At 47.4% G+C, this 15,770-nt stretch overlaps 1 protein-coding gene and 1 long non-coding RNA gene across 6 annotated transcripts in view; one reads left to right on the forward strand and one right to left on the reverse strand.

Annotated features, from left to right (window-relative positions):
• LOC116662473 overlaps positions 1-15,770 on the reverse strand; it is a 52,208-nt gene that overhangs the window by 28,339 nt on the left and 8,099 nt on the right. For 2 of the 5 annotated variants that reach the window (XM_032476185.1, XM_032476184.1), the window contains exon 1: positions 5,253-5,818. Coding sequence is in view for 1 of the 5 variants with exons in the window: in XM_032476191.1 (XP_032332082.1) it covers positions 5,497-5,821; positions 8,912-9,036; positions 10,537-10,764 (678 nt within the window). In the remaining 4 variants the exon portion in view is untranslated. Of the gene's footprint in view, positions 1-3,689; positions 3,836-5,252; positions 5,822-8,911; positions 9,037-10,536; positions 10,765-15,770 lie in introns of those variants that run through there. The other 3 variants (XM_032476188.1, XM_032476187.1, XM_032476191.1) reach the window with 2 other exon arrangements.
• LOC116662476 lies at positions 12,648-14,194 on the forward strand. The gene is made up of 2 exons (XR_004318437.1): positions 12,648-13,126; positions 13,565-14,194. It is a non-coding gene; the product is annotated as an uncharacterized LOC116662476 (long non-coding RNA).

Here is a 15,770-nt window from a genome sequence, read left to right on the forward strand (position 1 = left end):
ACTTCACCATTCCAGTTACAACAGGGAGGTACCGGAATTAGTAGAGAAAACATGCCCTTTAAGTCTGAGAAGGCCCTGCTTGAATCCTGCTACAGCATTTACTAGCTGCTAAATGGACCAATTCCTTAACCCCTCTGAGAAGGCTTCCCAATCTGCAAAAGGGGGCTGCCACCGACCACCTGGGAGGCATGGATGTGAATGCAACACGCAAATAGGGCGGCCGACTGGTACCTGACACGGGGCCTGTCTAGTTTCCCTCCGCTGCCCTTCTCCCCCTTTAAACTTGCACTGTTGCCTCTGGTAAGGATCAAGCCCCCGCAAGAGACTGCCCGATTCTTCTGTGTATCCCCGTATACATGACTTACCCTTAGGAGGCCAGAAAAACTGCCTCCTCCTCAGTTACTGTCAATATTCTTTAGAGTCTGTGTTTTTTTTAACTCTATTTTGCAGGAAGACTATTCCAGAACTGTCCAAGCACCATTCTCCAGGTTGGCTCCCCTCACAGCACCCATCCCTTTTCATCTCAGATCCTCTGTCTAATTGCCTTCTGTTCATGGGAAAGAGAGTCCGGTAGGGTCGGGACTCCCTAGGACTCCTTCCCACCGTCACAGGTAAGTGTGACTACCTTCTCCCCACTCCCCACTCCAACTCCAGCTTCTGAGGAGTCTCCCCTCCCGGACCCTGAAGCCTCTGCATCTTCCCAAGACGCACACGTGGCCACGACCCTCCCTTTATATTTCATCCTGGCTGGCCCTGCCCACCACCCGGCCCTTTAAGGATAAATGGCATTGCTCTGAAAATCCCAAATGCCACTGACTGACACACCAAAGCTGCATTGTCTGGGCTTTCCTCCAACCGAGGCACAGCCCTGCCCTCCCTCAGCCTCAGTCTGCACCTCTTGAGAAGAGCTAACCCACATGTAAGGCTGTGAACTCCAGCTAAGAAGGACAAATCCCAACGTGTATCTCTAGTCCGGCACCTTCACCTGAGCCCCAGGCTCATAGACCCGAGTGCCTCTTTGAAGTCCTAACTTGGATGACAAATGGCATCTTAAAAATGCCTCATGTCCACCATTTACTCTGGAATTCGATTCCTGGCAGGTACCTCCCAGGCTCCCCATTTAACTAACAGAACCATCACCCACCTAGGTGTTTGAGGTCACATTCAATATCCCCTGTTCCCTCCCACCAGCCCTGCCCTGGAATCAGTCCTGTTATTTCCATTGCTAAGCCCATCTCAAGTCTGGTTCTGCAGGGACCATGGCCGTCACCCCATAAGCTCACAGCATGGTGCAGTGAGTCACAGTCCTCCGAATGGTGCTCCCTGGAGGAGGAGGCATCTCCTGCCGCTGGTCACCTCAGAAGGCACTGGATTCTCACACAGGAGGCCCAGGAGAAGGGACTCAAGGTTCGTCCATGGTCTGAGCTTTGAAGGACCCGAGGTCTGGGGGAGCTCCTAATTAGCAGACACACCTGCCAGTGAGCAGAAGAGAATGGAGGAACCCAGGCAAGGCTGTTCTCACTCTGACCCCTGGGCTCTCAGGAGCCACGGGAAAGGCCTGTGTCCAGGGCACAGCCCAGCCATCACAGATCCCAGCCTGCATTTGCCAACCCGGACAGCCTAGACTCCTTCTATTTGCGACACTTATTTCTGTTCTGTTCCCCACCCAGAATGTGGTGGACTCTTTCATAAATTCTGGCCTGTCTCAAGCAAGACCAAGTCAGTGAAAAACGCAGTGTTGACATTTGGACCAGAGCATGAAAGGAGGAACAAGGCCTCATGGTCAGCATGATGGTGGTGGCCAAACCCTTCCCCCGGGTGAGATGAACCATGGTAGGGGTGAGAATACAAGGTCCTAGGTCGGCCAAAGCATCTCCCTTCACAGCTGACTGGGGTGTTGGGGTCTCACTATCGAAAACTAACGACACGGCCGTCAGTGGTGGACGTCATCTGCAACAGACAGAGTCAGCCATTTACTGCCAACGTGGGTTAAAAGTAAAGGCCTGTACAGGGAGGCCTGCACGGCTGCTGAGGCAAAACACAGACCAGGCTCTGAATGCCCACTGGATGAAGCAGACTGGAACATACGGTCCCCTTTAGCGGTCCGTTTGTCCACCAGATCCAGGTGAGTCAGCCTCTTCGGAGAAGGCCAAGTTGTCCTGATACTCAGAAAAAACAGCCTCGTAAAGGGAACAAAAGAGTGGCATGGATTTTAGACCCGATACTGCCCCTTTATGAAGGCAAACTAAAGTAAATGGCACGGGGAAGTTGAATGCAAAAAAAAAAAAGTGACTGCTTCCTCCAACAGCGTCCCCTGCACCTGATCACCCCCGAGCCGGCCACTTCCTCACCAGTGACCGCCGGCCAGGAAGCGCCATCACGCACGTCACACAGCAACAGCCAGGAACCGCATGCTGAGCACTTTTGTGTAAAAGCAGGAATCGAGCAAGGTGCTGCAGACTTTGACATTCCAAGTTTAAATACTCCATGAAAAGAATCCCTAAGCAGCCTCCTAAATCAATTCGCATCTCACTTCTTCAAAACAAACAAATTTAATAAGGGCTCATTTGTCACCAAATATAAGGAAGACCAAACAGGTTCCTAAAAGCAAGGATTTTAACAGGTATCAAACACAAGTGGGTGATGTACTAACAAAGCAAATATTCCAAAAAATTAGAAAATAAAAAGATGACTAGGATAATACATGGATCAAGGCAGCTGTTAAGTTTTTGCTTTTTAAAGCGATGGAGACAGCACGGAGGGCGATCTAGCTATTTCCAATGCAGGGTGTGCACAGCCCACCTTTTCAGACGCAACAACATGCTCACAGGGCAGTACAAGAGAAAAAGGAAAAGAGGAACAAGTGAAAATTAGAAACACACAAGAACAAAAATGACTTTGACAGCCTGTACAAGATCTTACGTGAGTGTGATGAGGACAGGGACGTGGGGACGGTGAGACCCACCCTCACCTCATGCTCCAGGGAAGGCAGGGTCCTGTGGGGAGTGGCGCTGCCAGGGGACATCAAAGTGGTAAGAGCCCCAAACCAAAACTCCACCTACATGCGTCTAGGCAGGTTTTGAGCTACAAAATGTGGTCGCATTTCAGGCTGGACAGTTTTACTCACTCCCACCAAGAGTAGCAGGAGAGGATAAGACTCTGCTCCTGCACCAAACATTGTTTTATAAATTAATGACTGTGGAATAGTAAAAGGAACAATGGAGTAAAAGTGACTGGAGAAGAACGTGCTTGACCCGAGCTCACTGGCCGCGTTATCTCACTGACGTTCAGATGCTGGCTGGGTGCTTTTTGTACCAAAACAGACAGACCCACCAGGAGGGAGGTTTAATGCGCTGCTGTATTTTGATGCCGAGAACCATGCCTGGTACACGAGGTTCTGGGTAAACAATGGTGACAGTGTCAAACACTATGGGCTAAGCACACATCCAACTACTCTGTCAAATCCCAAGGACAGACTTGAAAAGGCAAAAACAAGCTGGCATTCTCCGGTGGGTCTACAGACTCAGAGACAAGCAGTTGCTGAGCAAAAATGTCACCAGTGCCTCCTATGACAATAGAGGAAGCACTGGCCATGGGGCTGGGGCATGGCTCCAGGCTTCCACTGCTCACGCAGCAGTCTGTCCAGGGGGAGAAGTTGGTCCCTGCTTACGTTGCACCGATGCACCTACCTGGACTAATGCCTGGGGGCTCAGCAGGAGGTGACAGGTGAGGTGAACGGAGCCAGTCTGGGAGAAGCCCGGTGCTGGCAGCTGTGCCTTCAGCAGTGCCCAGGCTCCTAAACCTGCCACCTCATCTCCAAGGAGCAGAAGGGGAGTGCGGGACATGTAGATCAGCAGGGCCGTGTGAGGACAAGTACAGATCATTGCCACGACATGCCTTGCCCCTTCCTTAAGCCATAGAGGAATGTCCGGGGAGGAACTGAAAATTCATGCAGAGTTCGCCAGGCACCACACGCAGGTGGGACTCGGGTCCCCTGTGCCTCTCACTCACAGGGCTGGTCTGGACTTTCTTTTTATCAATTCTCTGGCACCTTCTCCTCCAACTGACCAACAACCAGAAATTAGGATCTGATCTTAGGTAAGTTCAAGAATCACAGATCACCGCCTCCACAGCTGACCCGGCTGCACGTGCTAGGAGCTCTGACCGTCACCAGTGAGACCGCCATGAGTGCTCTCCAGACTGAAGGCCCGAGGCCGTAGGCCGGGGGGACACAACTTCCCTCACTCTCCGCAGCAAAGGGGGACCACCTCTCGGCAAAGGCATCTCAACCTCTCCTGCCCGAGGGACAGCACGATGGACACAAGGGGAAACAGAGCAGAAGGTGCGGGGGTAGGTAGCCCAGAATAGCTCGTCTGCACTTTCAAGGAAAAGTGAGTCCTTTGACATAATCACAGGGACAAAGTGAAGATGAACCTTTCCCTGCTCTGTCCCATACTCCGTGACATGCCTTTTCCTGCATAAGGAGTTCATTCGGAAGTCCCTGGCGGTGTTACTGATGTCCTAACCTGGCATGGTGACTGTCTAGCATGAAGAGAGGGCCTGAGCCGTGCAGGTGCTGGGCCTGGGAGGCAGGAGACACCGGCTCCATCCCCAGCTCAACCAGAGCCTCGTTCTGCATCTCGGGATTCAGCATCTCATCTATAAGCAAAGGGATAAGACTGTCCCAGGACAGGCTGCCCAACAGTAATGAAATGAGATCCATGTAAAGAAAGTTTCCCAGTTGCCACATTTAAAAAGTAAACAAAGAAATAAACAAACAAAAAACAAATACTAGAAACTGATTTTAAGAACAGATCTTACTTATTCTACTGTATGTAAAATACTATCATTTTGACATGTAATCAATATAGAAAGTAACAAGGTAGATTACATTCCTTTTACTAGATAAGTCTCAGCATCTGATGTGCATTTGACCTACAGCACATGTCAGCTCAGACCAGCCTCCTCCCCAGCGCTCCTAGCATCAGTGGCTGTGGCTACTCTATTGGACAGCAACTCCAGGGGTCCCACCAGGGGTCCTGGCTGAAAAGCTGGAGTAAGTGTCCACAATAACCCTAAAAGGATCTCTCTGAAACAAAGGCGGATTCACTTTTAAATGTCTGTAAACCGGCGGGCTGCACCTCCCTCCACCCTTGGCTACAAGACAGCCCTCTTCCTTGCTGATCCCTTCCTGGATGTAGGGAAGCAATCCGGCACACAGCCAGGGTGGCCGGGCCTCCAGATAGACGTACCTGCTGACTGTGTCCAGTCCCATGAAGTCCTCCTTCTCAAACAAGGTTCAGAGGAGGTGGATCTTGTCCCCAGACTTGTTGGGGGCCCTATCCAGCCACTTGGACTTGAGCATGATGAAGAGTGACTCAGTGAAGTCCTCGATCCTCTTCACCAGCCTGCAGTCCTCGTAGATTGAAGGCCACGTCTGTGCGTGTCTGCTCGGCCACCTCCCCATGCAGCACAAAGACAAAGAGCTAAGAGTCATTATCGAGGTGCCATACAGCTCCTCTGCACGTGGAGCTTCTCGAAAGCCTTGGCCGAGAGGCAATCGGTAATGGTGACAAGGCCCACTACATTGCTGTGGGTCTGGAAGTTTCTCCACCCATTCTCGGGTGCATAGTGGTGCCTGTAGTGGATACAGAGTGCCCACTGGGAGCCGCACGGGCTGATCTGGCTCACCAAGGTGATTCGCTTATAGATGCAAAAGAAATTCTCCTCTGAGATGATCCCAACGGCTTGGATCACCACGGGGAGAATCTGGTCGTTCTCAGCGCACTGCACGTAGTCAGGGATGCTCATGTTGCAGCCCCTGCCGAGAGGGGAGAGGAGATCGATATACTTACTCTGCTGTGGGCTGTGGGCCCCTCTGGGTTGCGGTGACCTGGTGTGTACCAGCCAGAAGGCAAGGGAAGCCCAAGCAAAGACGGGGGTACAGTTTGTCCTCAGTGTCTGCACATGGCTACTGTAGGTCGGATCACATTACCCAGCTTTTGGTCTAGGCTTCCTGCCCCTGCAGAGCAGGGTCATTTCTTGTTTTCTGTTCCAAGCACCTAGCCAAACCCTGATGCAAAGACAGTGCTCAAAACTGCTGAATAAAGAAATGAACAAAGGAACTGCTTTCCACACCCCTTTAAGCAGAATATAAAGAAAAGAACCACAGTGGGATCAAAACATCTGGATTTCTATCCAATTTATTTGAACTCCTAAGCTGCAGAATAATGGATAAGATAACTTGCCTTGGGGAGGAGGGTACAGTTCAGTGGTAGAGCACGTGCTTAGCAAGTACGAGGTCCTGTGTTTAATCCCCAGTACCTCATTTTAAAAAGTGAAACAAATAAACAAACCTAATTACCCTCCTCAAAAAATATTATTTAACTCAAAATTCAAAAAACACCTTGCATTTGACACAACATTGTAAACTTGACTATACTTCAATTAAAAAAAAATCCTTGCCTTACAAGAATACATCTGGATTATGGAAGTTTGCAAATGTAAAATGCCTAGGTTACAACCTGCATAAAAAGGGGGGACTGTACAAATTTACTATCCCTCCTTTATGAGCTATATTACATTTGGGGGGGATTATAACCTCTCAGAGCTAATTTCCTCAGATTAAAAAAAAGAAAACATTACCTGATTCTCAGTATTGCTGAAGAATCTGATAACCCTATGAAGGCATCTGATACACAGAGGTTACTCAATAAATGTTTGTTGAATGAATGAATAAACAAGCAAAGTGAATGCTGCTCCCTGCCACAGACCATCATAATGGTACTGCCTGGAAATCCCAAGCCCACGTTACACCCGACTCTACACTAACCATGTGGGTGACCTGGGCAGGCCTGTGTGCTTCTCTAAGCCCCAGTTTAATCATGAATAGAAATGAGGGCAATAACACAAACCTCAAAGGGTTAGTGAGTCAGTAATGAATTGTACCCGAATTTTGCAAGATTGAACCATTAAGGAAAATTGGGCAAAGGGTCCATAGGCCCTCTCCATATTATCTCTTACAACTACATGGGAATCTACATTACATCACAAAATTAAAAGTCTAATTTTTTAAAGAGGCTATTGAGGTTAAATGAGCTCACTGTCTCAAATAAGGAACACACAGCACAAATAGGACAATCCCTAGACCATGAGATACACTCAGTTAAATTTCCCACTGAACCCACTGGTCCCTCCAACTTCAGAGCACGAGGATGGGTCCTCGTGGCCAGGGGCCACTGCACCTGAAGCTAACAAAGCTAATGTTCCCCACTTCCAAGAGCCCCTGTCACCACCCTAGGTCTAAGTTTGTATTTGTAATTTTTTTTCTTTTTATTAAATAGAAACCCCCAATTGCATAGCCTTCAGGTCAGCAAAACCTGACCACAGAGATCATGATGGCAGCCCTTCTTGGTGAAACAATAAAATGAAAAGCCATTTCCACAAGAACTCTGTGTAAATCTACTAGGGAACTTCATCCTGGACTGAGAGGAAGAGGACTGGGGAGGAGGGGGCAATCTGGGGCACAGAGGACCATGGGCCACCTGTCCCACGATGGACTTTAGTTTCAACACTCACCCTCCAGGAACTTCAAAATACACACAGACAGAGTGCTATGGACAAGATTTTTTTTTTTTTAAAGAAATCACTGACTCCCTAGCAGCTCTTGTTTCTACCGAGACACAAATGGATTATGTGTATAATGTTTCACAAAAACCCTAAAATACTATCACCCCAACTTGACACATGAAGAAACTGAGGGAGAGAGGTTTATCACATTGTGCAAGATTAGAGAGAGGCCACATCAGACACCGTATTTAAACCCAATCCCCTGCTCCATTGCTCACACTAGAAAGTGTGACATACTGCCCCTTTCCTGCCCTTTCCCTGCAATAAATCTCTGAAGAGTCTTTTCTGTGCCACCTGGAATCACAATCACATCAGTTTTCCACAAAGAACTATGTCACTCCTTGGAGGACATATCAAAATCTAAAGGGTTGGAATGGGAGGAGAGATTTGCATTTTCTGTTTCTCAAAGGAAACATGGCTTTAAAAGAAACTGAAAAGGACTTATCTAGTCTACGGTCTCATTGTGCAGAGAAGGAAACGGAGGCTCAGAAGAGATGAGGAAAGGGCCTTATTAACAAATATTGCCTGAGTGCAGCACCAAGCCAGCCATGGGCACTGCTGTGGGAGGATCTGGGAGGCCCAGGAGAATGAGTGTTAGAAAAAGGAAAGATAAGAAGCATACAAGGCCCTGTCTCTACATCACCATACCATGGAGTTCCACCAAATTACCCAGTATGGGTGCAGCCAACATTAAGGTGGGCTAGAGAGGTTATAGAAACCTGGAATTCTCAACCATAGTGGAAATTCCAACATTTACTATGCTTTTTCCCAAGTTCATGCATCAGCTCAGTGGGCACTCTGTACCAGGAACTACACTGAGGCCTCGAGTTCTCCCAAATACAGATCTCTATTACCACGTGTGCAAACCACATAGAGGCCCACCAGAAGAAAAACGCCCACAGATAAGATGGAATTACTGAAACTGAAAGCAGCCAAAAAGCATACTATTAACTAGGAAAAATGGTGCTGCTAGAAATGGACTCATGGACATAGAAATAAACTGTGTTTAGCAGGCAGGAAAGGGGGGATTAACAGATACACATTAATAAATATAAAATAAATGACAAGGACCTGCTATATAGCACAGGGAACTATATTCATGTTCTTGTAATGAGTTGTACTAAAAACAATCTAAAACATATGTATATATATATGAATATGTTTATAACTGAATCTCTGCTGTACACCTGAAACTAACATTGTAAGTTAACTACACTTCAATAAAAAATAATTAGAAAAATAAGAGCAAGTCATTAAAAAAATAAAAGAACACTGTAATCCCCGTAGCTGTAGGTGGTGGAGAATTCTGGCTGCAAGCAGCAAGTCCACTGGATCACTCCAGCGCTGACTATCACCCTTTCTGACCATCAGAGATTCACTTGGCTTCACTGAGGTTACTTTTCTCTTCTGTGAAAGGCTACATTTGCAATTAACAATGTATAGAATCTCATCATTCACAAGCCCAAAAATTAGTGAGGACTTCCCATGGGCCAGGCTCTGGACAGATGAAAAGATACAGGTCTCATATATATTCATGGTTAGAAGAAATTTATGCCATAAAGATATTAATTCTTCCTGTTTTGATAGACAGATTCAATGCAATTCTGATTAGAATTCCTACCAGATGTTTCATGGAATGTAGCAAGTTAATTTATGGTCAGGAACAGCCAAGAAACTTCTTTAGAACCACCACTGGTGAAGGGTGGATAGGTCATTGATTTCCACTGTTCTTTCTGAAGTGATGAAAACAGTTCTGGAATAATAATGGTTGCAGCACTGTGAATATGCTAAAAGCTGCTGAATTGTACCATTTAAATGGATGGAATTCATGGTATGTGAACAATATCACAATAAAGCTGTTATATGAAAAAAATATTTCTGGACAATTATTTTCCCCTCTATACAACTAGTCTGCCGCACAATTAAAGAAAAACAAAAAACCAAACCAAACCAAACTGTGCCAAGAGCTCTTTAGGACTGCAATGTCCCTAGGTCTCCAATGCCTCTGGTGGTGCTGTTCCTGTTAACACACTCTAGCTGGGCTGGACTAGTTAGGGACTGTAACTATCTTTCTAAAATCGACAGTCACACGTTTCACCCTGGGAGAGGGAAGCCTGGAGGATGTCACAGACTCATGTCTTCAGCTCATTTTTAACTGAACCAAGCCCTGCTTTCAACACTGTAATCCCTCTCACTATAAAAACACGTGACATCAACAGGCACCGCCATCATAACACCTGAAAGTGTTCAAGGAACTTGCCTGGGGCAGAAACACTGAGGGAGGAGACGGAAGCTTCCTTAGCACTGACGCTCCCTTTTGCCGACTCCACCAGGAGAAGCTGGGCTTTACAGCCTGAGGCTCTCAGCCCGGGGAGCAGCACCCACGCCGCTGACCTAGTCCTGAGGGAGCTGGAAAGGGAGAGGAGGGCAGCCCCAGGGTCACGGGGCAGGGAAAGCGGGGGGTTGGGGACGCGGGCTGCAGCCCCGCTCGGAGGCCAGCCCCAGCCCCAGCCCCAGCCGCCCGCCCCCGTCCGGGTCCGCAGACCCCGCCCGCCCGGGACACAGCCCTCCCAGGGGCGGGGACGGGCCGGCGGCCGAGGAGAGGAAGCCCGGGAGGAGAGGACTCGCGGGCGGGAGAGGGGAAGGGGACGCCAGCCGTGGACTGAGGGGAGCCCGGCTGGGGCGAGAGGCGGCAGGTGCACACCTGGACCTGGACAGCTGTGGCCGGGGTGCCGGTGTAGAGGGGCCTGGCCTGAGCAATTTAGCTGAACACACGCTGACTCGCGCCCTCGCTGGCTGTGACACTCGGACCGCCCTCCCGCAGCCGCCTGAACATTTCCCGTGAGCCCGCCACCTTGCACTTCCACAGCCGGAGGCCCCGGCACCGGGCAGGAGCTAAAGGCTTACCGGGCGACAGAGCTGAGAAGACTTTGGGGCCGATCCCCGGCTCGGAGCTGGAGCTTCCAACCCGCGGTCCAGCTGGCACTGACTGCGCATGCGCAGGAGGGCCAGCGATCCTCTGGGTTCTGTGAGAGAAGCTGGGGAAGTGAGGGAGGGAGAAGATGGGGGAGGAGGGGAGGAGGGGAAAAGTGGAGGGAGACAGATGGACAGGAGGTGCACAGAGAAGGGAGGGATCTGGAGGGGGAGGGGAGTAGCAGAGATGGAGAGAAAAAGCTTTACATCTGGGGGCACCCCGAAACAGGCGGCAGTCCTGCCTCTGTACCCTTCTCTAACACTTCAAGGCCCGCAGCTCAAATTTTACCTCCCTGGTCCAGCCCTCCAGCCGAGGCCTCTGCAGAACCCCTACGGGAATCACACCTGTTGCCCCACGCGGAGCTGGGTTTCTTGTTGCTCTGGGACCCAAGCACCCGCGGGTGTTGTCGCTCAGAACTACCTTGGGAAGAGTACATATTCCCCTTTTACACGCTGGGAAACAGGCAGGCACTGATCTCTGCCTTAGCTCCACTGTCCCAGTTGTTGGGCTGGCGGGGAGCGGGAAGTACAAGATCAGAGCCCCAGACGGAGCAGACTGCCTAAGTGTTGGTGCATAGTCCCCATCCCTCCTGAGTAAACCACACCCCACCCTAGTGGAACCATCAAGGGCTCACAGTAGGTCCCTGGGTGTGGGAGAGCTGTCCTCAGTTCCAGTGCCCAGCTTGCTAGGTAGATAAGAGTGTTACCGAGTCCAAATTCATTCTCCTCAGTGCAGGACAGGCCAATAAGTTCAGAGACTAGGTGTTGGGGCATGGAATAGCAAGTTTTTGTAGACCTTGATGGCAAACTAATGTCCTGGAAAACCATCTCCCCAAGTCAGAATTCAGGCTCCTTTCCTACGTGCTTGGTTGTAGCAAACTTCTTGGTGTAGGAATTCTTTTTTGTTAGAATCCTTTGTTCTTGCAGCTATCTGCCTGGGTCATATCTCTGTAAACCTCCAACAAAACAAACGTTATTTTCTATTCTGCAACTTGTTATCTTTATATGAATGGAAAAGTGTTAAATATCCTTAAAAGTCAGAGCCTTCAGAATAGGCTCTCCTGTATATTTCAGGCTCTAGGCAACATTGTTTCACAAGCAAGATGAAGCCTAGGAGACAGAGCACAGGGTTAAAGTCAAAGGAAAAGATCTAGTATGGAGTCAGATTTGTTCTTTTCTATTACCCGGGCAGAAGGCACTTGAGGATTTAAACCCCTTTAAGTTAAAAATAAGTAAAAGTTTAAAGGAATTTACATACATAGGTGGGAATGTGCACAGCATATCTGGAAAAGCACACAAAGGATAGTAAACAGTGGCATCTCCAGGGACGGCTGGAAGAACAGGGGATGAGGGAAAACTTCTTTCACTTGTGTATTTTTGTGCTCTGTTTGAGATTTTTTTAACCATATGCATGTATTTCTTTTTCAGTTAAAAAAAATTGTAATGGAACAAAGGAGTAACTAGCACAGCAAATACAGCAGCCATAGAATCACTGTGCCATCACTTTTAATTTAAGCCAGGAAACATTTATTGACTCTCTCCTATGTGCCCAGTGCTGTTTTAAGACTTCTTTTATTATTTTTATTTTTATTTTTATTTTATAAAATAATAACATGCTATCCCTCACCCCTGCCCAGGGCTGGTGGAAAACCAACTGAGTTTTTCTTGAGTTGTTTTCCAAGGAGTAGAGATGAGTTATAAACAGGACACATCTTCCGTGCAAAACAGTCGGAGTGGTTTTCCAGCAGGCCAGACAGCTATGAAGGGTTTGCAATAGAGGCGCCCAGAGGCTGAGAGAGAAAGCCTCCAGGACCCTACAACAAGCTGCCCAAAGTGCCTTCTCCATGGCACTACTGAAATAGGAAAGAACAAATCTGACTCCATGTTAGATCTGTTCTTTTGAGTTTAACCCTGTGCCCTGTTTCCTAGGTTTAGTCTTGTTGGTTCTGCACCTTTTGTAAAACAATGTTGCCTAGAGCCTGAAATATACAGGAGACCCTATTCTCAAGGCTCTGACTTTAAAGGATATTAACACTTTTCCATTCATATAAAGATAACATGTTACAGAATAGAAAATAACATTTGTTTGTTGGAGGTTTACACGGATCTGACCCAGGCGAAGAGCTGCAAGAACAAAAGACTCTAACAACAAAGAATTCATAAACCAAGTTTGCAACAACCAAGCATTCCTGCTTCCCCTTTTTAATATAAAAAGAGCCTGAATTCTGACTTTGGGAGATGGTTTTCCAGGACATTAGACTTCCATCTTCTCAGCTGGGTTTCCAAATTAAAGTCGCTATTTCTTGCCCCAAAACCTGGTCTCCCGATTTATTGGCCTGTAATGCACGAGCAGAACAAGTCTGGACTTGGAAACACAAACATACATTGAAAGTACCCATTTGGTATATTAAATGACCTGCTTCCACTCGTCTTCCTGACGTTTTCTTCTCTTGACAACTCCTGCTATGTTTATGAAAACCCTGTCATGTGGACACATTTGCATCTCTAGCCACTACCCTTCCAGGTAAGAACTGATGCCAAGAAGTCAATGGAAGTTGCTAGAATGTATTACCTGGCCAGAAAAGAGCAGAATGTTGTTACTGGCTTATGTTCAGGAGCAGGCTGGGACACCTGACAAGATGTCATAAGTACGGATAGACAGCTGGGCACCAAAGGAGAAGCTTCTAAGCCTCCATGAGGGACTTGTTGGATAGGAAGGAAAAGTCCCAACCTATAGCTCTGATCCCACCACTAGCTTCCTGGGCGAGGCTGGACAAGTCACTTAAATTCTCTAGGCCCGTGCTGTCCACCATGGGAGCCACCAGCCACATTCAGGATTATGAAGTTATTCTGTAGCCAGACAGAATTATAAATACACATTTTATTGCAAAGGTACAGCAAGTATAATATTTAAAAACATTATTGGTTATCTTGCCCTAACGAGTTATTTTTGTATGTCTAGCTTCCTGTGGTTTGCAATGCCTGCGACTAATGATTCCCTTACAGTGAGTTATTTTGAAATTATAAGTTACTGGACACAGTACCCTCATATCACACTTGAAAAAAATTGATCCACATAAGCAAGGTGATCTGACTTAGTAGTTATGAGCAGGGGCTCTGGGGTCAGCCTGCCTGAGTATAAATTCTCACTCTGCCTCCAGGGGTTCTGTGTGAATCTTGGAAAAATTGTTGTTGTTGTTGTTGTTGTTGTTGTTGTTGTTGTTGTTGTTGTTGTTATTTGTGCCTCTTTTTCCTTCCCTTTTAAATAGCGAGGAATATGTAGACTCTATCTCGTACCGTGTTGCCAGGATTAAATGAGTAAACGTCTGTGCTGCCCACTTCCCTGGGTTTCAGCATTCTCCAGGCAATCAGTGTCAAACTCAGAGGCATTCTCCACTGTCTTCGTCAGTCTGGGATGCTGTAACAAATTACCATGGGCCGGGTGGCTTAAACAACCAGCATGTTCCTTAAGTTTTGGAGGCTGAGGTCAATGCATCTGGGAGATGATAGCCTTCATGTCTCGAAGATGGCTGTCTTCCCACTATCTTCATGGGCCAGAGAGAAGCAAGCAATCTGGGGCCCTTTATAAGGGCACTAATCCCATTCATGAGGGCTCTACTCTCATGACCTTATTTTATCCTAGTAATCACTTCCCAAAGGCCCCGCCTCCCAATACCATCACCCTGGGAGATGGGGTTTTGACATATGGATTTTGAGGGGATGCAAACATTCAGTCCACACATCGGCTAACTCTCCCCAACATGCAATCATCAAACCTGTAGCTAATTTCAAAGTAATGTTTATATCTCTCTGCCCATTTCCATTCCTGCATCCACTAACACTGAAGCACTGTTATATTTTATTCCTTATTTTTCTGGTAGAGATTTATTTGATTCCTCTACTCCAATGCTCTCCTCACACCAAACAGTCCTATTAACAGCCCTGCCAGGTAGGTCTTCCTTAAAACACCTTTCCACTGCACCTGGTTGTTTTTTAGGTGTAAATGTCAGAATCCTCTCCACACCCCAGCCTAGAACTTTAATCCCTTACACTACCGCTCACTATGTTATTTTTCTATTACCACTGTAACAAACTTCCATAAGCTTAACAGCTTAAACCAGCACAGATTTATCAGCTTATGGCTGTGGAGGTCAGAGATCCAACACAGTTCTCATTGAGCTAAATTCAAGTTGCCAGCAGGGTTCCTTCCTTCTAGAGGATCTAGAAGAGAATGTTTCCTCGTTTTTGTTTTTTTTTTCCAGTTTCCAGAGGTCACCCACCTTCCTTAGCTTGTGTCCCACGACTTCCTCCATTTTCATGGCCAGCAGCCTTTCTGAACACTGCTCCATGGCTACACCTCCCTCTGATTTTAAACTCAGCTGGGCTATGTCCTCCATTTTAAAGACCCCTGTGATTACATTGGGCCCACCTGGACAATCCAGGCTACTCACCCTATTGTCTCATCTCAGGATCCCCTTCTCCCCTCCCATTCAGGCATTATGTATGTGGCTGTGACACTCACCTTGTGTGACATTTCCTCCCATGAGCAATTTAAGGTTCAAGGCACTTATGAATGACTTTTTGTTTTTCTTCCTTAGTCTTTCTACCTTCAGTATGTGTGGTGAGATTATATGAATCCTTTTTATTTGTGGCCCTCCACTAAACTTTAATAATGTATCATGGGTTTAAAAGGCTAATAGAGAATTTAGAATACAGAAATCCTCTAAGATATTTCTCCTAATATATCTGTCATCCCTTTTGCCATGTACAGAAACATGTCACTGTTGGCTAACCTGTGGCAGGGGAGGAACATGATTCTGCCACCACACTCCCCTCATTCACACCAATTTGATGATCGGCTAACCAAGGATCTATGCTCCCCGCTTCAGCTCACTTCCTCCTCCTTTCCACTGACTATCCTGTTCCCACTGCTTCCTTCATTCACCACATCAGGATTTCATGACCACATTCTTCTCTAAATAAAATGGATATCTTGCATCTAATGTCTGATAACTGTTCTTATTGTATATGCACACATTGACCTACACATAACCCCACCCATCTGTTTATTTTCCTAGAATCTTCCAGAGGAATCAGTTCCATGATGATGATGATGATGATACTGACAGTGATGACAGGGGCCTCTCAAGGATTCTGACAAAGAGGGA

This window comes from Camelus ferus, unplaced genomic scaffold (assembly GCF_009834535.1).
Source record: "Camelus ferus isolate YT-003-E unplaced genomic scaffold, BCGSAC_Cfer_1.0 contig1495, whole genome shotgun sequence".
In the NCBI taxonomy this organism is placed as follows: Eukaryota; Metazoa; Chordata; class Mammalia; order Artiodactyla; family Camelidae; genus Camelus; species Camelus ferus.